Below are 24,209 nucleotides of genomic sequence, written 5' to 3'. Positions count from 1 at the left end.
GGATATCAGCGAGACGTCAATTTACCAGCACTACAACCAGGAATACGACTTTCCCAAAGCAGATCCTTAGTCTGCACCTCCCAGGGCATTTGAACTGATTCCAGAGGCCACCAGAAACAACGCCGCCGGAGGAGAGGGAGCCGGAGCGGTCTTCTAGTGAGGCTTCGGATGCGCGCACACTACTCACAGCTAATGTCCAGTCCCTAGATAACAAAGTCGACAAAATTGCTTTCCGAAGAGATTTCCAGGATTGTAACATATTCTGTTTCACGGAGACATGGCTAGCTGGGGACATGCTGTCGGAGTCCGTACAGCCAACGGGATTTTCAGTCTCTCTGGTAAGAAAAAGGACGGGGTGTGTCTTTCATGATTAACGACTCATGGTATAATTGTAAGAACATACCAGAACTCAAGTCCTTTTGTTCACCTGATCTAGAATTCCTCACAATAAAATGCTGACCGTTTTACCTCCCAAGAGAACTCTGCTCGGTAATCGTCACAGCCATGAAAATCCCCCCGCATGCTGATACCAAGACGGCCATCAAGGAACTTCACTGGACTTTATGCAAACTGGAAACCATATATTCTGTGGCTGCATTTAATGTAGCTGGGGATTTTAACAAAGCTAATCTGAGAACAAGATGGCGATTCCAACATGGCATAGCAGTCGGAAATGTGTTTGTCTTGTCACGTGTTAATAGTCTGTAAATAGTCTGTTTTTCATTATTTTTCGTATATATTTTAATCTCACTTTCCATCTAGGAACTAAATATACTTTCCTGCAACCCGCCTCACCCAATGTGGTATGGATCTGCTATTTTTTTATGCCTCATAACTGGAACCTCTAGCCAGCAAACTAGCTACTAGTCATTGTTAGGCGCTACTAGCGGTCTTCACCTTTTAGCTCGGACAATTACCTGCCAGTATGTACAGAGCAATATCAACCCAGAGCATATCAGACTGCTTTTCTATACCACGTCACCGGATTCCTGCCGCAATCTCTGGACCATTACACCGGATCATCGCAGCTAGCTAGCTGTAACTGAGTGGCTATTTTGGGATAACGCCTCTTGTTCCAAAGCAAGCACCAGTTAGCCTTGAGCTAGCCTTGAGCTAGGCCCATCTCCCGGCCAGCCAACAGAGTATACCAGCTATTTCTTGGGCTACAATACCTCTTTTGCCATTTGGCCTGGACCCTTTATTGTCGACACGGAGCTCCGCCGATCCATCACAACTGGTCTGCCGACGTAATCGTCCGATGTGGTTTCAACAGGCTTTTCCGTTGCGATGTCGCTGAAGACCCATCTGCTAGCCCCGGCCCGCTAGCTTTCTGAATGCCGTGTCTCTCACTCGCCTAGCGTAGTAGCGAATACTGAATGGCTCCCTGACTCACCTATTGCTGCTCATTGGACCCTATGATCACTCAGCCATACAGCTGATGCCTTCTGGTCTGTTCATTAATACTGTATCTCATTTTGTTTATCTGTCATCCCCAGCCTCGAACTCAGGTCCTGTGTACCTAACTGACCCTCTCTATTCATCACCGTTTACCCCTTGTTGTCTTAGCTCTCCCGACCAATTTCCATCCCCAACTACTACTAACATTTTCCGTCAAGATAGAACTGCCAAAGGGGGCGGAGTTAGCCTGCAGAGGTCTGTCTTACTATCCAGGTCTGTGCACAAACAGTTCGAGCTTCTACTTTTAAAAATACACCTTTCCAGAAACAAGTCTCCCACTGTTGCCACTTGTTATAGACCCCCCTCAGCCCCCAGCTGTGCCCTGGACACCATATGTGAATTGATTCCCCACCATCTATTTTCAGATGTCGTGCTGTTTGGTGACCTAAACTGGGATATGCTCCCCGGCCGTTCTACAATCTAAGCTAGATGCCCTCAATCTCACACAAATTATCATGGAATCTGTAAACATGGGCACCCTCATAGCTATTGTTGTGTCTTTGGCATCATTAAACTGAAGATAAATCCTTATCAAAAATTCTCTGTAATTATTATTACGTGATTAAACTACTTAATCATGTAACTGTAATTAACTAGGACGTCAGGGCACCAAGGAAAATATTCAGATTACAAAGTTATAATTTTCCTAATATAACTTTCAGATATTTTAATATCTAATCATTTAGTCTTCTTATTAATGAATTATGATACCGAATTCCTAGCTTCAGACTAGTAATTAGTATCAAAGATTTGTTCTTATTTTGTCGTTATCGATAGTCTAAGAGTTTAACCACGTGGTATGGTTAAAAGATTCAGCAATCTCCCTTTGTGATGAGGTACTGGTCTGGTCTCAAACCTTAGCCCTCTCGTAATTGAGGTAAGCTTGGTCTAAAGATAAATTCCCAAGGTGGGGGTTTTATGACGCCAGGTCCTGTCTGTGCCCCTGGGGGCGTGCCAAGGACTTAGTGAAACTTTAAACAGAAATACAATTCTCTCACATTAACATCATTACAAAGCATCACATCATTTCACAAATAGTTTCATCTTTACTCATTCATTTTATACAACAATTAGATGTAAGCCTCATAACTGAGATTCTTGTATAAACAGGGTTATGGTAATGTGGCTGTATTGTCTCTCATGAGTTTCACAAAATTGTACCAATTGGACCAGTTCGTAGCTGGCTACGTCACCAACCTTTTATACATTCTCCAGAACATGAATATTGTTCAGTTCTCAAGTTCTGTGAGGTGGAAAAAATTCATTTGTTCTCTCTATGAAAACTCACTCTCTTATACTCTGGCCATGAGGAGAGAATCTCCTTCAGGAATTTATGACCTGCCTAACAGAGCCTGGTGTAGGGAGTATAGAGAGAGGGGGGATGGTGCTCGCTGTACCCAAAGAGGGCAACGTCATGACAAGATCATCCTAACTAACTCGCCCTCCAAATACGCCTCTGCTGTCTTCAAACAGGATCTCAGCGATCACTGCCTCATTGCCTGCATCCGTAATGGGTCCGCGGTCAAACGACCACCCGTCATCACTGTCAAGCGCTCCCTAAAATACCTCAGCGAGCAGGCCTTTCTAATCGACCTGGCCTGGGTATCCTGGAAGGATATTGACCTCATCCCTTCAGTAGAGGATGCCTGGTTGTTCTTTAAAAGTGCTTTCCTCACCATATTAAATAACCATGCCCCGTTCAAAAAATATAGAACTAAGAACAGATATAGCCCCTGGTTCACTCCTGACTTGACTGCCCTTGACCAGCACAAAAAAATCCTGTGGCGTACTGCATTAGCATCGAATAGCCCCCGTGATATGTCTCTTTTCAGGGAAATCAGGAACCAATATACACAGGCAGTTAGGAAAGCTAAGGCTAGCTTTTTCAAGCAGAAATTTGCATCCTGTAGCACAAACTCAAAAAAGTTCTGGGACACTGTAAACTCCATGGAGAATACGTGCACCTCCTCCTAGCTGCCCACTGCACTGAGGCTAGGAAACACTGTCACCACCGATAAATCCACTGTAATTGAGAATTTCAAGAAGCATTTTTCTACGGCTCGCTATGCTTTCCACCTGGCTACCCCTACTCCGATCACCAGCCCTCCACTCCCCACAACAACTCGCCCAAGCCTCCCCCATTTCTCCTTCACCCAAATACAGACAGCTGATGTTCTGAAAGAGCTGCAAAATCTGGACACCGACAAATCAGCCGGGCCAGATAATCTGGACCCTCTCTTTCTAAAATTATCTGCCGAAATTGTTGCAACCCCTATCACTAACCTGTTCAACCTCTCTATCGTATCGTCTGAGATTCACAAAGATTGGAATGCTGCCTCGGTCAAACCCATCTTCTAAGGGGGAGACACTCTAGACCCACTTTTCTACAGACCTATATCTATCCTACCCTGCCTTTCTAAGGTCTTCGAAAGCCAAGTTAACAAACAGATTACCGACCATTTCGAATCCCACCGTACCTTCTCCGCTATGTAATCTGGTTTCAGAGCTGGTCATGCGTGCACCTCAGCCACACTAAAGGTCCTAAACGATATCATAACCACCATCGATAAGAGACATTACTGTGCAGCCGTATTCATCGACCTGGCCAATGCTTTCGACTCTGTCAATCACCACATTCTTATCGGCAGACTCACCAGCCTAAATTTCTCAAATGACTGCCTTGCCTGGTTCACCAACTACTTCTCTGATAGAGTTCAGTGTGTCAAATCGGAGGGCCTGTTGTCCGGACCTCTGGCAGTGTCTATGGGGGTGCCACAGGGTTAAATTCTCGGGCCGACTCTCTTCTCAGTATACATCAATGATGTCGCTCTTGCTGCTGGTGATTCTCTGATCTACCTCTACACAGACAACACCATTCTGTATAACTCTGGCCCTTCTTTTGACACCGTGTTACCAAACCTCCAGACGAGCTTCAATGCCATACAACTCTCCTTCCATGGCCTCCAACTGCTCTTAAATGCAAGTAAAACTAAATGCATGCTCTTCAAACGATCGCTGTCCGCACCTATCCGCCCGTCCAGCATCACTACTCTGGACGGTTCTGACTTAGAATATGTGAACTACAAATACCTAGGTGTCTGGCTAGACTGTAAACTCTCCTTCCAGACTCACATTAAGCATCTCCTATCCAAAATTAAATCTAGACTCGGCTTCCTTTTTCGCAACAAAGCATCCTTCACTCATGCTGCCAAACATACCATTATAAAACTGACCATCCTACCAATCCTCGACTTCGGCGATGTCATTTACAAAATAGCCTCCAACACTCTACTCAATTAAGTGGATGCAGTATATCACAGTGCCATCCGTTTTGTCACCAAAGCCCCATATACTACCCACCACTGCGACCTGTACGCTCTTGTTGGCTGGCCCTCGCTTCATACTCGTCGCCAAGCCCACTGGCTCCAAGTAATCTACAAGTCTCTGCTAGGTAAAATCCCGCCTTATCTCAGCTCGCTGGTCACCATAGCAGCACCCACCCATAGCATGCGCTCCAGCAGGTATATCTCACTGGTCACACCCACAGCCAATTCTTCCTTTGGTCGCCTTTCCTTCCAGTTCTCTGCTGCCAATGACTGGAACGAACTGCAAAGATCACTAAAACTGGAGACTCATATCTCCCTCACTAGCAATAAGCACCAGCAGCTCACAGATCACTGCACCTGTACATAGCCCATCTGTAAACAGCCCATCCAACTCCCTGATCCCCATACTGTGTTTATTTATTTATCTTGCTCCTTTGCACCCCAGTATCTCTACTTGCACATTCATCTTCTGCATATCTACCATTCCAGTGTTTATTTGATATATTGTAATTACTTTGCCACCATGGCCTATTTATTGCCTTACCTCCCTTATCCTACCTCATTTGCACACACTGTATATAGACTTTTTCTTCTGTATTATTGACTGTAAGTTTGTTTATTCCATGTGTATCTCTGTTGTATGGGTCGAACTGCTTTGCTTTTTCTTGGCTAGGTCACAGTTGTAAATGAGAACTTGTTCTCAATTGTTCTCAACAAAAGTTAATTTAAAAAAATGCCCAGCCATGAGTTTATGAGTTTATGAGTTTATTTTTATTTTTACAGGGACAGTGCACATTAATCAACGTTTCAGTAAAAGTGCCGGTTTTAGCCAGCCGGCTAATTTTCAACCGCAGTCCCTGGGCAGGTTATTAAAAACAATTACAATATAGACTATAGCAGCATAGAACAAGCAAGACATAGCAACATAGGACAAGCAAGACATAGCATACAGAGCAACATAGGACAAGCAAGACGTAGCATACAGACAGAGCAACATAAAACAAAAAGCAGCAAGACAAAATTCATAAAAGCAACAAAGTGTTTCCACACCTCACAAGCTACAGACAACAGACAACATGGAAAGCGGCAACACACAGCTAGGGACCATGTTCACAAATCTGATTGACCTTTAGCCATGTCTTCAAGCATTTTGTGAAAGTGTGATATGTGGTGCAGTTATGTGTGTCTGATGGCAGTGTATTCCAGACATGGGAAGCTCTCACAGAGAATGCAGATTTACTAAAGGTGCTTTTCCTTAGGGGAACTATACAGTCACCTCTCATGGCAGACCTTGTGGATCTGCTGCCATATGTCTGGGTTTTCTGTTTAACAAAAATATTGAGTGGAGGGGGAGCCAGGCCATTAAGGATCTTGAATACAAGACATGCGTCGGTGTATTGCACAAGATTTTCCCAACTCAAGAGCTCATGCTTTCTAAGAATGTGACAATGATGATGGCTATTGGGCTTCCTATCAAGCACTTTGAGAGCCTGTTTGTAGACAGACTGAATAGGTTTTAATGTTGTACAGCAAGCTTGGGCCCAACTAGTCAAGCAGTATGTTAAGTGGGGGAGTATCATAGTTTCAGTTTTGCTACCTCTGTAGTCAAACAATTTCGTATAAATCGGAAATTAGCTAGGTTGAATTTGGTTATTTGAATTACTTTTTTCACATGCTTTTTAAAAGAGAGGTTGGAATCAAGTATGATGCCAAGGTACTTAAAATCGGATACCACCTGGAGCTTCTCCCCTGACACATAGACATCTGGCTCAGTAGCATCTGTTGCCCTCTTTGTGAAGAACATGCAAACAGTTTTTTTCACATTGAGATGCAAACACGAGTCACTGAGCCACTTTGTAACCTGGACCATTACAGTAGTGAGTTCTTGTGCAGCTTGTTGTTTGCTCTTTGCATGCACATATATCACTGTATCATCTGCATACATTTGAACTTCAGACCCAGTACAGACAGAAGGCAGATCATTAATGTACAGGCTGAACAGGAGGGGCCCCAGTATTGACCCTTGGGGCACGCCCACATCATAGCTACGAGTGGGCGACAGCTCATTGCTCACTCTGACACACTGAGTTCTGCCTTCAAGGTATGATTTCAACCATCTCAAGGCATCAGGGGAAAAGTTGAACTTGGACAATTTTGTGATGAGAATCTCATGGTTAACAGTATCAAAAGCCTTCCTTAGGTCCAGAAACACAGCCCCCACAACACCCCCTTTGTCCATCTTGGACTTCACATTTTCCAGAAGAAAGCAGTTGGCCGTTTCTGTGGAGTGTTTCGCTCTGAAGCCAAACTGCATGGAGTGTAATGTGAAGGGGCTGTTGTTGAGGTGGGCAATCAGTTGTTCTGCTACACACTTTTCAACAACCTTTGACACCACAGGTAGTATACTAATGGGCCTGTAGTTACTCACGTCAGCAGGGTCGCCTGATTTAAAGATGGCCGTTATTATGGCCGACTTCCATACCCTTGGAAACACACCGAGACCAATAGATGTGTTGGTGACCTTAGTAATGGGGCCAATGAGTGACTCTTTGTAGTTTTTAAGAAAGGTAGAGTCCATCCCAAACACATCTTTGGCTTTAGAGTTCTTTAGTGAGCTAATCACCTTGTTCACCTTTGACTCAGAAACCTCCCTTATGATGAAGACAGGTTGAGTGTCATTCACTAGCACTGGGCCCAGGAAACAAGTGGAGGGGTTCTGTGTCAGTGCCCTGACAGAGTCAATAAAGTAGGAATTGAAGGCTATTGCTATTTCGACTGCATCCTGTGTTAGATTGTTATTCACCATGATTTCTAGTCTTTTTGCAGTGTTACTATGGTCTTTCCCTGTTAACTTTTTTAGATTCTCCCATATCAATTTAGAATTTCCCTTTGCTTCACCAATTATGTTAATAAAGAAGTTTGCCTTGGCCTGTCTAATTTCTTTCATCACCTTATTTCTCAACATGGTAAACCTACGTCTGTCATGCTCTAATTTAGATTTTAGGGCTATTTTTAGAGCATAATCTCGTTCTTTCATCAATTTCCAGATTTCTCCATTTAGCCAAGGAAGAGTGCTCTTTTGGCCAGGTTTGGATTTGATTTTCTTTAGGAAGCCATTTATTGTAGTCTGGATTGTGGATAGAAAAACCTGACTATCAGCTTCCACGTCTGTATAGGACAAGAGATCATTCCAGTGTATTCCCTTAATTGCTTTTTCAAAATAGTTTAATTCACTCTTAGGTATTCTGAGTTGATCCGGCTTTCTAACAGTAGAGAGGTTAAACCTGCTCTTAGACAGCTTTCTGGCTATAAGTGTCAGATTATGATCAGATAGCCCAGTAACCATATTGAATGATTTAGTCACTCTCTCTGGTTTATTACTGAACACCAAATCAATCTGTGTTTTAGAGCAACAAGTCACCCTGGTTGGCCCTTTAACTAGCTGTGTAAGGTCAAAGGTATTAGTGATTCGTTTGAGGGTTTTCCTACAACACTTGTCTTCATAATTAATGTTAAAATCTCCCATTAAGATGACCTCTTTCCCAAAATCACATTCCCTAAGCATGGTATTAAACTGATCAAAAAACACACTTTTGGTGGAAGGTGGCCTATACATTCCAATGAGGGTAAAAGACATTTGGGGAGACAGTGTAACGTTCAGGCCGATACATTCTAGTTCATTATCACATGACCACTCAATTTGTTTACATCGGATATGTTCTTTAATGTAAATCATCACACCCCCTCCTCTTCCTTCAATCCTGTCTCTCCTGAAAACATTGTAGCCAGGCACAATCAAAGCAGCATATGGAGAGTGTTTATGGAGCCATGTCTCTGAGAGGCAGAGAAAGTCAAGGTTGGAGTCTGTGAGTAGATGTTGAATTTGATCACTTTTTGGAATGACACTACGAATGTTCAAGTGCCCCCCTAATAGTCCCTTGGGCTTAGCTCGTGGGTCCCAGATGACTCGAGAGTGATTGACACATTGAAAAAAGTTTAATTTTCGGTGTTTTCTGACGGCTGGGTTTAGGCCGTTTTGTTTCGTTTTGATTAGGGGCAGTTCGGTAGCGCAATTAACAATCCCTCCCGCCTGCACTGGATGCGGGGAACTAATTAAAATAGCTTGCGTACCAGAAACAGAGTCAGAGATCGCATATAACGACTCTGGTATGTTTGAAGAGTCAAAATCCATCCTGGAGCCGGGTGAGTCGAGAGAAACCATAGGACCATAGCACTCACCCACCTCCACAGCGGCGACGACCAGCGGACGAGGCCATCCACCGCTCTCCACTCCGGTGCGCATCACTGGCTCGGTGATATTGGGCCCAGGATTGAGTTGTACATCCCCGGAGAGCAGGAGGGTAGTGAACAGGTAGTTTAACAGTTTCCGATAAATGTTGGACTTGTGTTTGTTACGCCTAAGCGGTTCAGTAGAATAAGGAGCGAGGTAGACTTGGCCATTATTCAGAACATTATGGTATGCTGTGTACTGTCCGCTCCCGTGGAACGGTGAACCAATGTGTTTGGTGTTGATATTCTCCGGTAGTAGACTGATTGTGTCATCCCAGCAAGGACGCACTGAGATTATCAGTAGAGCAGCTACATAACTGACAATCATGGCAGAGTACTGGAGATAAAGCACATAATTGCGCTTTAACTCTTTGCATGAGTTACTTAGCTGGGATCGGCGTACACCTGATGGTTTAGATAAAATTACAGCTTTCGAATGAGAAGCGGCACCCTGTCTTCCGTCCGCCATTTTTTCAAGTGTCAATGTTAGAGTTATTTGTAAACTATCTAGCACGTTAGCTAGGTAGGTAGGTAAGTAGGTAAGTAAGCTAGGTAGGTACGTTTTAGCACATTTTAGCTGGTTAGCCTATCTAAATCTTGTAAATATCATGGCCAGATTATGTGCCCAGGGGCCTCGACCCCTAGGAAGCCGCCATTGATTTTGTTGAGTCACCCAGGTATCATATGAACACACATAAGACATGGCAATACAATTGGATTTGATTTAACCTGGCAAAATGTGTTGAATTGCAGGAAAATAGCTTTAATACTTCAAAATGTTCTCTCGGCCCATGGCAAAAAGTGTAGAAGCGGTGTGAACAGTTTGGGGTCGGCACGGGCCGTGCGGTGGGTTTTTTGTTGATAAATGACAATATCCATCCGGACCTTTTACCACACACACACAGGACATTTGTGTGACTGAACTTTCTCAAATAGTATTTGAGTACCCCTGCACTACCAGATAGTAGATATGTTTGTGTAATTTAGAAAATGTATAATGTTGATAGTGTATGTTTCTCCCCTCTCCTCAGCCCCTCTAACGGCGGTGGGGACTGTCCCGGGGTGAATTATGAGTACCAGCTGTGTAACACGGAGGACTGCCCCAAACACTTTGAGGACTTCAGGGCCCAGCAGTGCCAGCTACGCAACTCCCACTTTGAGTTCCAGAACACCAAACACCATTGGCTGCCCTATGAGCACCCTGACTGTGAGTAGTGTATTCACTGTTAGAAAAAAGCATTGCAAAAGGGTTCTTCAGCTATCCCTATAGGAGAACACTTTTTTTTTTTTTGCTTGCCATGGAGCACCACTGTGCCTCAACGTGCCCTATTAGCCAGTGATGGAGCACCACTGTTCATCAACGTGCCCTATTAACCAGCGATGGAGCACCACTTTGCCTCAACGTGCCCTATTAGCCAGCCACGGAGCACCACTGGGCCTCAACGGGCACTACTAGCCAGCCACGAGCACCACTGTGCCTCGACATGCCCTATTAGCCAACCTTGGAGCACCACTGTGCCTCAACGTGCCCTATTAGCCAGCGATGGAGCACCACTGTGCCTCAACGTGCCCTATTAGCCAGTGATGGAGCACCACTGTGCCTCAACGTGCCCTATTAGCCAGTGATGGAGCACCACAGTGTCTCAACATGCCCTATTAGCTAGCGATGGAGCACCACTGTGCCTCAACGTGCCCTATTAGCTAGCCATGGAACACCATTATTCCTCAACGTGCCCTATTAGCAAGTCATGGAGCACCACTGTACCTCAACGTGCCCTATTTGCCAGCCATGGAGCACCACTGTACCTCAACGTACCCTATTAGCTAGCCATGGAACACCATTATTCATCAACGTGCCCTATTAGCCAGCCACGGAGCAGCACTGTGCCTCAACGTGCCCTATTAGCCAGCCACGGAGCACCACTGTGCCTCAACATGCCCTATTAGCCAGCCACGGAGCACCACTGTGCCTCAACGTGCCCTATTAGCCAGCCACGGAGCACCACTGTGCCTCAACGTGCCCTATTAGCCAGCCACGGAGCACCAATGTGCCTCAACGTGCCCTATTAGCCAGCCACGGAGCACCACTGTGCCCTATTAGCCAGCCACGGAGCACCGCTGTGCCTCAACGTGCCCTATTAGTCTGCCATGGAGCACCACTTTGCCTCAACGTGCCCTATTAGCCAGCCACGGAGCACCACTGGGCCTCAACGTGCCCTACTAGCCAGCCACGAGCACCACTGTGCCTCAACATGCCCTACTAGCCAGCCACGAGCACCACTGTGCCTCAACATGCCCTATTAGCCAACCTTGGAGCACCACTGTGCCTCAACATGCCCTATTAGCCAGCGATGGAGCACCACTGTGTCTCAACATGCCCTATTTGCTAGCGATGGAGCACCACTGTACCTCAACGTGCCCTATTTGCCATCCATGGAGCACCACTGTACCTCAACGTGCCCTATTAGCTAGCCATGGAACACCATTATTCCTCAACGTGCCCTATTAGCCAGCCACGGAGCACCACTGTGCCTCAACGTGCCCTATTAGCCAACCACGGAGCACCACTGTGCCTCAACGTTCCCTATTAGCCAGCCACGGAGCACCACTGTGCCTCAACGTGCCCTATTAGCCAGCCACGGAGCACCACTGTGCCCTATTAGCCAGCCACGGAGCACCACTGTGCCTCAACGGTCCCTATTAGCCAGCCACGGAGCACCACTGTGCCTCAACGGGCCCTATTAGTCTGCCATGGAGCACCACTGTGCCTCAACGCGCCCTATTAGCCAGCCACGGACCACCACTGTGCCTCAACGTGCCCTATTAGCCAGCCACGGAGCACCACTGTGCCTCAACGTGCCCTATTAGCCAGCCACGGAGCACCACTATGCCTCAACGTGCCCTATTAGCCAGCCACGGAGCACCACTGTGCCCTATTAGCCAGCCACGGAGCACCACTGTGCCTCAACGGTCCCTATTAGCCAGCCACGGAGCACCACTGTGCCTCAACGTGCCCTATTAGTCTGCCATGGAGCACCACTGTGCCTCAACGTGCCCTATTAGCCAGCTACGGAGCACCACTGTTCCTCAAAGTGCCTTATTAACCAGCGATGGAGCACCACTTTGCCTCAACGTGCCCTATTAGCCAGCCATGGAGCACCACTGGGCCTCAACGTGCCCTACTAGCCAGCCACGAGCACCAATGTGCCTCAACATGCCCTATTAGCTAACCTTGGAGCACCACTGTGCCTCAACGTGCCCTATTAGCCAGCCACGGAGCACCACTGTGCCTCAACGTGCCCTATTAGCCAGTGATGGAGCACCACTGTGTCTCAACATGCCCTATTTGCTAGCGATGGAGCACCACTGTGCCTCAACGTGCCCTATTAGCCAGTCATGGAGCACCACTGTACCTCAACGTGCCCTATTTGCCAGCCATGGAGCACCACTGTACCTCAACGTGCCCTATTAGCTAGCCATTGAACACCATTATTCCTCAACGTGCCCTATTAGCCAGCCACAGAGCACCACTGTGCCTCAACTGGCCCTATTAGCCAGCCACGGAGCACCATTGTGCCTCAACGTGCCCTATTAGCCAGCCACGGAGCACCACTGTGCCTCAACGTGCCCTATTAGCTAGCCACGGAGCACCAGTATTCCTCAATGGGCTCTATTAGCCAGCCACGGAGCACCATTGTGCCTCAACGTGCCCTATTAGCCAGCCACGGTGCACCACTGTGCCTCACCGTGCCCTATTAGCCAGCCACGGAGCACCACTGTGCCCTATTAGCCAGCCACGGAGCACCACTGTGCCTCAACGTTCCCTATTAGCTAGCCACGGAGCACCAGTATTCCTCAACGGGCCCTATTAGCCAGCCACGGAGCACCACTGTGCCTCAACGTGCCCTATTAGCCAGCCACGGACCACCACTGTGCCTCAACGCGCCCTATTAGCCAGCCACGGACCACCACTGTGCCTCAACGTGCCCTATTAGCCAGCCACGGAGCACCACTGTGCCTCAACGTGCCCTATTAGCCAGCCACGGAGCACCACTGTGCCTCAACGTGCCCTATTAGCCAGCCACGGAGCACCACTGTGCCTCAACGTGCCCTATTAGCCAGCCACGAAGCACCACTGTGCCCTATTAGCCAGCCACGGAGCACCACTGTGCCTCAACGTGCCCTATTAGCCAGCCACGGAGCACCACTGTGCCCTATTAGCCAGCCACGGAGCACCACTGTGCCTCAACGCGCCCTATTAGCCAGCCACGGAGCATCACTGTGCCTCAACGTGCCCTATTAGCCATCCACTGAGCACCACTGTGCCTCAACGGGCCCTATTAGTCTGCCATGGAGCACCACTGTGCCTCAACGTGCCCTATTAGTCTGCCATGGAGCACCACTGTGCCTCAACGTGCCCTATTAGCCAGCTACGGAGCACCACTGTTCCTCAACGTGCCCTATTAGCCAGCGATGGAGCACCACTGTGCCTCAACGTGCCCTATTAGCCAGCCATGGAGCACCACTGTGCCTCAACGTGCCCTATTAGCCAGTCATGGAGCACCACTGTACCTCAACTTGCCCTATTTGCCAGCCATGTAGCACCACTGTACCTCAACGTGCCCTATTAGCTAGCCTTGGAACACCATTATTCCTCAACGTGCCCTATTAGCCAGCCACGGAGCACCACTGTGCCTCAACGGGCCCTATTAGCCAGCCACGGAGCACCAGTATTCCTCAACGGGCCCTATTAGCCAGCCACGGAGCACCACTGTGCCTCAACGTGCCCTATTAGCCAGTGATGGAGCACCACTGTGCCTCAACGTGCCCTATTAGCCAGTGATGGAACACCACTGTGTCTCAACATGCCCTATTTGCTAGCGATGGAGCACCACTGTACCTCAACGTGCACTATTAGCTAGCCATGGATCACCATTATTCCTCAATGTGCCCTATTTGACAGTTACGGAGCACCACTGTGCCCTATTAGCCAGCCACGGAGCACCACTGTGCCTCAACGTGCCCTATTAGCCAGCCACGGAGCACCACTGTGCCCTATTAGCCAGCCACGGAGCACCACTGTACCTCAACGCGCCCTTTTAGCCAGCCACGGAGCACCACTGTGCCTCAACGTGCCCTATTTGCCAGCCACGGAGCACCACTGTGCCTCAACGGGCCCTATTAGTCTGCCATGGATCACCACTGTGCCTCAACGTGCCCTATTAGCCAGCTACGGAGCACCACTGTTCCTCAACGTGCCCTATTAACCAGCGATGGAGCACCACTTTGCCTCAACGTGCCCTATTAGCCAGCCACGGACCACCACTGGGCCTCAACGTGCCCTACTAGCCAGCCACGAGCACCACTGTGCCTTAACGTGCCCTATTAGCCAGCGATGGAGCACCACTGTGCCTCAACGTGCCCTATTAGCCAGCCATGGAGAACCACTGTGCTTCAACGTGCCCTATTAGCCAGTGATGGAGCACCACTGTGCCTCAACGTGCCCTATTAGCCAGTGATGGAGCACCACTGTGTCTCAACATGCCCTATTTGCTAGCGATGGAGCACCACTGTGCCTCAACGTGCCCTATTAGCCAGTCATGGAGCACCACTGTACCTCAACGTGCCCTATTTGCCAGCCTTGGAGCACCACTGTACCTCAACGTGCCCTATTAGCTAGCCATGGAACACCATTATTCCTCAACGTGCCCTATTAGCCAGCCACGGAGCACCACTGTGCCTCAACGGGCCCTATTAGCCAGCCACGGAGCACCATTGTGCCTCAACGTGCCCTATTAGCCAGCCAAGGAGCACCACTGGTCCTCAACGTGCCCTATTAGCCAGCCACGGAGCACCACTGTGCCTCAACGTGCCCTATTAGCCAGCCACGGAGCACCACTGTGCCTCAACGTGCCCTATTAGCTAGCCACGGAGCACCAGTATTCCTCAACGGGCCCTATTAGCCAGCCACGGAGCACCACTGTGTCTCAACATGCTTTTTATTTTGTTTCATTTGTACTTAACCTTTATTTAACTTGATTTAGATTGCATCAAATCAAATTTGATTGGTTACATACACATATTTAGCAGATTTTATGACGGGTGTATTGAAATGCTTGTGTTCCTAGCTCCAAAAGTGGAGTAGTATCTAACAATTCACAACAATACACATCTAAACGTAAAATAATATAATTAAGAAATGTAGCAATGTCGGAGTGGCATTGACTAAAATACAGTAGAATAGTATACAGTATATACATATGAGATGATTAAAGTGGCTAGTGATTCTATGTCTATGTAAATATGGCAGCAGCCTCAAAGGTGCATTGTTGAGTAACCGGGTTGCAGCCGGCTAGTAATGGCTGTTTAACAGTCTGATAGCCTTGAGATAAAAGCTGTTTTTATTTTTTTTTAAAGCCCGACAGGATGCTCTCAATAGTGCATCTGTAAAAGTTTATGAGAGTTTTAGTTGCCAAGTCAGCTGTACTGTGTTTCAGCCAGTAAGAGGTGCCACCTGTACTGCCAGTCGAAGGAGACTGCTGACGTGGCGTACATGAAGCAGCTGGTGCATGATGGGACACGCTGCTCCTACAAAGACCCCTACAGCATTTGTGTCAGAGGAGAGTGTGTGGTGAGTAACCTAACTCTAACCTAATGTTACCTAACCTAATCTTAACCTAACCTAACTATATCAGGGGAGAATGTTAGGTGAGTAACCTAGCCTTAACCTAACCCAAACCTAACCCTACAGCATCTGTCAGGGGAGTGCCTTGAGTTGACTACCACTCTGTGATACTATTATTAGTATTATTATTTTTAATTTAACCTTTATTTAACTAGGCAAGTCAGTTAAGAACAAATTCTTATTTACAATGACGGCCTACCTCGGCCAAACCCGGAACGACACCGGGCCAGTTGTGCGCCACCCTATGGGACTCCCAATCATGGCCGGATGTGATGCAGCCTGGATTTGAATCAGGGACTGCAGTGACACCTCTTGCACTGAGATGCAGTGCCTTAAACCGCTGCGCCCCTCTGGAGCCCCCCAAAGATATTGTGTTAGGGGAGAGTGTGGTGATATTCTGGACAAACATTGACAGTGAATGTTCTGAAATATGAATGCTCAAGAAGGTTACAGGTAAAAGGTAGCAGAGTATCAGATTAATGTTGAAGATAAAATCATGTATTTGAAGTGAAAGAACCAGCTTAAAATGTCTCTCCTTCAGAATTAGTCTGCATCTTTACGGAATGTCATGTTTTGCCACTAGCTAATCAAGGGTTTAAACTACAGCTTCAAGCTTGTTACAAATATCACTCCTGATTTCCCAAAAACAGACTTGACGGGTCTTGCTTTTCTGTGTGGTTCTGTCTTCCAGAAAGTTGGCTGCGACAAAGAGATTGGTTCCAACAAGGTGGAGGATAAGTGTGGAGTGTGTGGTGGGGACAATTCTCACTGTCGTACCATCAAGGGAACCTTCACCCGCACCCCCAAGAAAGCTGGTAGGGGACACATAACACTGCAACACACATCCACATCAGTCCATCACCTAGCAACAGTCCTCTCACTGTGTCCATCACCAAGCAACTGTCTTCTCACTGTGTCCATCACCTAGCAACAGTCATTTCACTGTGTCCATCACCTAGCAACAGTCCTCTCACTGTGTCAAGCACTCCGTCCACATTTTGTGTTTCATATCAAAATGTAATTGTATTTGTCGCATGTGCCGAATACAACAGGTGTAGATCTTACCGTGAAATGCTTACTTAATAGCATTTCCCAACAATGTCGAGTTTTTTAAAAGTAAGGAAGAAAGAAATGTGCTAAATAAACTTAAGGAAAAATAGTAACACAACACAATAAAATAAAAACAAGGCTATATACGGGGGGTACCTATATATAGCTGATGATGGTATTGATGGTGGTGTTGGTTATGATGATATTGATGAAAGTGATGGTGGTGATGATGGTATGGATGATTGTGATGTTGATAGTGATGATGGTATTGTTGATAGTGATGATGGTGATGTTGATAGTGATGATGGTATTGATGATAGTGATGATGGTATTGATGATAGTGATGATGGTATTGATGATAGTGATGATGGTATGGATGATAGTGATGATGGTATGGATGATAGTGATGATGGTATGGATGATAGTGATGATGGTATTGATGATAGTGATGATGGTATGGATGATAGTGATGATGGTATGGATGATGGAGGTGATGTTGATAGTGATGATGGTATTGTTGATAGTGATGATGGTGATGTTGATAGTGATGATGGTGATGTTGATAGTGATGATGGTGATGTTGATAGTGATGATGGTGATGATGGTATTGATAGTGATGATGGTGATGTAGTGATGATGGTGATGAGTGATGATGATGTTGATAGTGATGATGGTGATGTGATGATAGTGATGATGGATGGTGATAGTGATGATGGTATGGATGATAGTGATGATGGAGGTGATGTTGATAGTGATGATGGTATGGATGATAGTGATGATGGTATTGATGATAGAGATGATGGTGATGATAGTGATGATGGTATTGATGATAGTGATGATGGTATGGATGATAGTGATGATGGTATGGATGATGGAGGTGATGTTGATAGTGATGATGGTATGGATGATAGTGATGATGGTATGGATGATAGTGATGATGGTATTGATGATAGTGATGATGGGATGATAGTGATGATGGTATGGATGATAGTGATGATGGTATGGATGATATGGATGATGGAGGTGATGTTGATAGTGATGATGGTATTGATGATGGTATGGATGATAGTGATGATGGTATGGATGATGGAGGTGATGTTGATAGTGATGATGGTATGGTTGATAGTGATGATGGTATGGATGATAGTGATGATGGTATGGATGATAGTGATGATGGTATGGATGATAGTGATGCTGGTATGGATGATAGTGATGATGGTATGGATGATATGGATGATGGAGGTGATGTTGATAGTGATGATGGTATTGATGATGGTATGGATGATAGTGATGATGGTATGGATGATGGAGGTGATGTTGATAGTGATGATGGTATGGATGATAGTGATGATGGTATGGATGATGGAGGTGATGTTGATAGTGATGATGGTATGGATGATAGTGATGATGGTATGGATGATAGTGATGATGGTATTGCTGATAGTGATGATGGTATTGCTGATAGTGATGATGGTTTGATGATAGTGATGATGGTTTGCTGATAGTGATGATGGTTTGCTGATAGTGATGATGGTATTGATGATAGTGATGATGGTATTGATGATGGTATTGATGATAGTGATGATGGTATGGATGATAGTGATGATGGTATTGATGATAGTGATGATGGTATGGATGATGGAGGTGATGTTGATAGTGATGGTGGTATGGATGACGGAGGTGATGTTGATAGGGTTGATGGTATTGATGAAGGTATTGATGATAGTGATGGTATTGATGGTGATGCTGGTGAGACATACTGCAGGGCTTTGCTTCAACACTTCACTAACACATCAAGTTCCTGATGAACTGCTGGTTAGTAGAATGAGGTTTGTTAGAGCAGGGCAGGAACAAAACCCTGCATGAGTGTTGCCCCCCCCTTCCTGCTCTTTGTTAACCCTTTCCTCTAACTGTCTGTGGTCACTAAACCCCTCAGCTTTCTTTCTGTCTGTTGTCACTAAACCCCTCACCTTTCTTTCCTCTGTCTGTTGTCGCTAAACCCCTCACCTTTCTTTCCTCTCTGTTGTCGCTAAACCCCTCACCTTTCTTTCCTCTGTCTGTTGTCACTAAACCCCTCAGCTTTCTTTCCTCTGTCTGTTGTCACTAAACCCCTCAACTTTATTTCCTCTGTCTGTTGTCACTAAACCCCTCAACGTTCTTTCCTCTGTCTGTTGTCACTAAACCCCTCAACGTTCTTTCCTCTGTCTGTTGTCACTAAACCATTTAACGTTCTTTCCTCTGTCACTAAACCATTCAACGTTCTTTCCTCTGTCACTAAACCATTCAACGTTCTTTCCTCTGTCTGTTGTCACTAAACCATTCAACGTTCTTCCCTCTGTCTGTTGTCACTAAACCATTCAACATTCTTTCTTCTGTCTGTTGTCACTAAACCATTCAACGTTCTTTCCTCTGTCTGTTGTCACTAAACCATTCAACGTTCTTTCCTCTGTCTGTTGCCACTAAACCATTCAACGTTCTTTCCTCTGTCTGTTGTCACTAAACCATTCAACGTTCTTTCCTCTGTCTGTTGTCACTAAACCATTTAACGTTCTTTCCTCTGTCACTAAACCATTCAACGTTCTTTCCTCTGTCTGTTGTCACTAAACCCCTCAACGTTCTTTCCTCTGTCTGTTGTCACTAAACCATTTAACGTTCTTTCCTCTGTCACTAAACCATTCAACGTTCTTTCCTCTGTCACTAAACCATTCAACGTTCTTTCCTCTGTCTGTTGTCACTAAACCATTCAACGTTCTTCCCTCTGTCTGTTGTCACTAAACCATTCAACATTCTTTCTTCTGTCTGTTGTCACTAAACCATTCAACGTTCTTTCCTCTGTCTGTTGTCACTAAACCATTCAACGTTCTTTCCTCTGTCTGTTGCCACTAAACCATTCAACGTTCTTTCCTCTGTCTGTTGTCACTAAACCATTCAACGTTCTTTCCTCTGTCTGTTGTCACTAAACCATTTAACGTTCTTTCCTCTGTCACTAAACCATTCAACGTTCTTTCCTCTGTCTGTTGTCACTAAAACATTCAACGTTCTTTCCTCTGTCTGTTGTCACTAAACCATTCAATGTTCTTTCCTCTGTCTGTTGTCACTAAACCATTCAACGTTCTTTCCTGTCTGTTGTCAATAAACCATTCAATGTTCTTTCCTCTGTCTGTTGTCAATAAACCATTCAACATTCTTTCCTCTGTCTGTTGTCACTAAACCCCTCAACGTTCTTTCCTCTGTCTGTTGTCACTAAACCCCTCAACGTTCTTTCCTCTGTCTGTTGTCACTAAACCATTTAACGTTCTTTCCTCTGTCACTAAACCATTCAACGTTCTTTCCTCTGTCTGTTGTCACTAAACCATTCAACGTTCTTCCCTCTGTCTGTTGTCACTAAACCATTCAACGTTCTTTCTTCTGTCTGTTGTCACTAAACCATTCAACGTTCTTTCCTCTGTCTGTTGTCACTAAACCATTCAACGTTCTTTCCTCTGTCTGTTGCCACTAAACCATTCAACGTTCTTTCCTCTGTCTGTTGTCACTAAACCATTCAACGTTCTTTCCTCTGTCTGTTGTCACTAAACCATTTAACGTTCTTTCCTCTGTCACTAAACCATTCAACGTTCTTTCCTCTGTCTGTTGTCACTAAAACATTCAACGTTCTTTCCTCTGTCTGTTGTCACTAAACCATTCAATGTTCTTTCCTCTGTCTGTTGTCACTAAACCATTCAACGTTCTTTCCTGTCTGTTGTCAATAAACCATTCAATGTTCTTTCCTCTGTCTGTTGTCAATAAACCATTCAACGTTCTTTCCTCTGTCTGTTGTTACTAAACCATTCAACTTTCTTTCCTCTGTCTGTTGTCACTAAACCATTCAACGTTCTTTCCTCTGTCTGTTTTCACTAAACCATTCAACGTTCTTTCCTCTGTCTGTTTTCACTAAACCATTCAACGTTCTTTCCTCTGTCTGTTGTCACTAAACCATTCAACGTTCTTTCCTCTGTCTGTTGTCACTAAACCATTCAACGTTCTTTCCTCTGTCACTAAACCATTCAACGTTCTTTCCTCTGTCTGTTGTCACTAAACCATTCAACGTTCTTCCCTCTGTCTGTTGTCACTAAACCATTCAACGTTCTTTCTTCTGTCTGTTGTCACTAAACCATTCAACGTTCTTTCCTCTGTCTGTTGCCCCCCCCTTCCTGCTCTTTGTTAACCCTTTCCTCTAACTGTCTGTGGTCACTAAACCCCTCAGCTTTCTTTCTGTCTGTTGTCACTAAACCCCTCACCTTTCTTTCCTCTGTCTGTTGTCGCTAAACCCCTCACCTTTCTTTCCTCTCTGTTGTCGCTAAACCCCTCACCTTTCTTTCCTCTGTCTGTTGTCACTAAACCCCTCAGCTTTCTTTCCTCTGTCTGTTGTCACTAAACCCCTCAACTTTATTTCCTCTGTCTGTTGTCACTAAACCCCTCAACGTTCTTTCCTCTGTCTGTTGTCACTAAACCCCTCAACGTTCTTTCCTCTGTCTGTTGTCACTAAACCATTTAACGTTCTTTCCTCTGTCACTAAACCATTCAACGTTCTTTCCTCTGTCACTAAACCATTCAACGTTCTTTCCTCTGTCTGTTGTCACTAAACCATTCAACGTTCTTCCCTCTGTCTGTTGTCACTAAACCATTCAACATTCTTTCTTCTGTCTGTTGTCACTAAACCATTCAACGTTCTTTCCTCTGTCTGTTGTCACTAAACCATTCAACGTTCTTTCCTCTGTCTGTTGCCACTAAACCATTCAACGTTCTTTCCTCTGTCTGTTGTCACTAAACCATTCAACGTTCTTTCCTCTGTCTGTTGTCACTAAACCATTCAACGTTCTTTCCTCTGTCACTAAACCATTCAACGTTCTTTCCTCTGTCTGTTGTCACTAAACCCCTCAACGTTCTTTCCTCTGTCTGTTGTCACTAAACCATTTAACGTTCTTTCCTCTGTCACTAAACCATTCAACGTTCTTTCCTCTGTCACTAAACCATTCAACGTTCTTTCCTCTGTCTGTTGTCACTAAACCATTCAACGTTCTTCCCTCTGTCTGTTGTCACTAAACCATTCAACATTCTTTCTTCTGTCTGTTGTCACTAAACCATTCAACGTTCTTTCCTCTGTCTGTTGTCACTAAACCATTCAACGTTCTTTCCTCTGTCTGTTGCCACTAAACCATTCAACGTTCTTTCCTCTGTCTGTTGTCACTAAACCATTCAACGTTCTTTCCTCTGTCTGTTGTCACTAAACCATTTAACGTTCTTTCCTCTGTCACTAAACCATTCAACGTTCTTTCCTCTGTCTGTTGTCACTAAAACATTCAACGTTCTTTCCTCTGTCTGTTGTCACTAAACCATTCAATGTTCTTTCCTCTGTCTGTTGTCACTAAACCATTCAACGTTCTTTCCTGTCTGTTGTCAATAAACCATTCAATGTTCTTTCCTCTGTCTGTTGTCAATAAACCATTCAACATTCTTTCCTCTGTCTGTTGTCACTAAACCCCTCAACGTTCTTTCCTCTGTCTGTTGTCACTAAACCCCTCAACGTTCTTTCCTCTGTCTGTTGTCACTAAACCATTTAACGTTCTTTCCTCTGTCACTAAACCATTCAACGTTCTTTCCTCTGTCTGTTGTCACTAAACCATTCAACGTTCTTCCCTCTGTCTGTTGTCACTAAACCATTCAACGTTCTTTCTTCTGTCTGTTGTCACTAAACCATTCAACGTTCTTTCCTCTGTCTGTTGTCACTAAACCATTCAACGTTCTTTCCTCTGTCTGTTGCCACTAAACCATTCAACGTTCTTTCCTCTGTCTGTTGTCACTAAACCATTCAACGTTCTTTCCTCTGTCTGTTGTCACTAAACCATTTAACGTTCTTTCCTCTGTCACTAAACCATTCAACGTTCTTTCCTCTGTCTGTTGTCACTAAAACATTCAACGTTCTTTCCTCTGTCTGTTGTCACTAAACCATTCAATGTTCTTTCCTCTGTCTGTTGTCACTAAACCATTCAACGTTCTTTCCTGTCTGTTGTCAATAAACCATTCAATGTTCTTTCCTCTGTCTGTTGTCAATAAACCATTCAACGTTCTTTCCTCTGTCTGTTGTTACTAAACCATTCAACTTTCTTTCCTCTGTCTGTTGTCACTAAACCATTCAACGTTCTTTCCTCTGTCTGTTTTCACTAAACCATTCAACGTTCTTTCCTCTGTCTGTTTTCACTAAACCATTCAACGTTCTTTCCTCTGTCTGTTGTCACTAAACCATTCAACGTTCTTTCCTCTGTCTGTTGTCACTAAACCATTCAACGTTCTTTCCTCTGTCACTAAACCATTCAACGTTCTTTCCTCTGTCTGTTGTCACTAAACCATTCAACGTTCTTCCCTCTGTCTGTTGTCACTAAACCATTCAACGTTCTTTCTTCTGTCTGTTGTCACTAAACCATTCAACGTTCTTTCCTCTGTCTGTTGTCACTAAACCATTCAACGTTCTTTCCTCTGTCTGTTGCCACTAAACCATTCAACGTTCTTTCCTCTGTCTGTTGTCACTAAACCATTCAACGTTCTTTCCTCTGTCTGTTGTCACTAAACCATTTAACGTTCTTTCCTCTGTCACTAAACCATTCAACGTTCTTTCCTCTGTCTGTTGTCACTAAAACATTCAACGTTCTTTCCTCTGTCTGTTGTCACTAAACCATTCAATGTTCTTTCCTCTGTCTGTTGTCACTAAACCATTCAACGTTCTTTCCTGTCTGTTGTCAATAAACCATTCAATGTTCTTTCCTCTGTCTGTTGTCAATAAACCATTCAACGTTCTTTCCTCTGTCTGTTGTTACTAAACCATTCAACTTTCTTTCCTCTGTCTGTTGTCACTAAACCATTCAATGTTCTTTCCTCTGTCTGTTGTCACTAAACCATTCAACGTTCTTTCCTGTCTGTTGTCAATAAACCATTCAATGTTCTTTCCTCTGTCTGTTGTCAATAAACCATTCAACATTCTTTCCTCTGTCTGTTGTCACTAAACCCCTCAACGTTCTTTCCTCTGTCTGTTGTCACTAAACCCCTCAACGTTCTTTCCTCTGTCTGTTGTCACTAAACCATTTAACGTTCTTTCCTCTGTCACTAAACCATTCAACGTTCTTTCCTCTGTCTGTTGTCACTAAACCATTCAACGTTCTTTCCTCTGTCACTAAACCATTCAACGTTCTTTCCTCTGTCTGTTGTCACTAAACCATTCAACGTTCTTCCCTCTGTCTGTTGTCACTAAACCATTCAACGTTCTTTCTTCTGTCTGTTGTCACTAAACCATTCAACGTTCTTTCCTCTGTCTGTTGTCACTAAACCATTCAACGTTCTTTCCTCTGTCTGTTGCCACTAAACCATTC

At 45.2% G+C, this 24,209-nt stretch overlaps 1 protein-coding gene across 1 annotated transcript in view; it reads left to right on the top strand.

Annotated features, from left to right (window-relative positions):
- The window catches only part of LOC139389572 (ADAM metallopeptidase with thrombospondin type 1 motif, 3), a 187,995-nt gene that overhangs the window by 90,721 nt on the left and 73,065 nt on the right, over positions 1 to 24,209 (top strand). Inside the window, exons 13-15 of the mRNA XM_071136391.1 lie at positions 10,106 to 10,281; positions 15,572 to 15,705; positions 16,451 to 16,574. Of these exons, the coding sequence (XP_070992492.1) occupies positions 10,106 to 10,281; positions 15,572 to 15,705; positions 16,451 to 16,574 (434 nt within the window). The remainder of the gene's footprint in view (positions 1 to 10,105; positions 10,282 to 15,571; positions 15,706 to 16,450; positions 16,575 to 24,209) is intronic.

This window comes from Oncorhynchus clarkii, chromosome 30 (assembly GCF_045791955.1).
Source record: "Oncorhynchus clarkii lewisi isolate Uvic-CL-2024 chromosome 30, UVic_Ocla_1.0, whole genome shotgun sequence".
Classification (NCBI taxonomy): Eukaryota; Metazoa; Chordata; class Actinopteri; order Salmoniformes; family Salmonidae; genus Oncorhynchus; species Oncorhynchus clarkii.
Note: the sequence above shows the minus strand (reverse complement) of the source record. Positions and strands in the feature narration are given on the sequence as shown.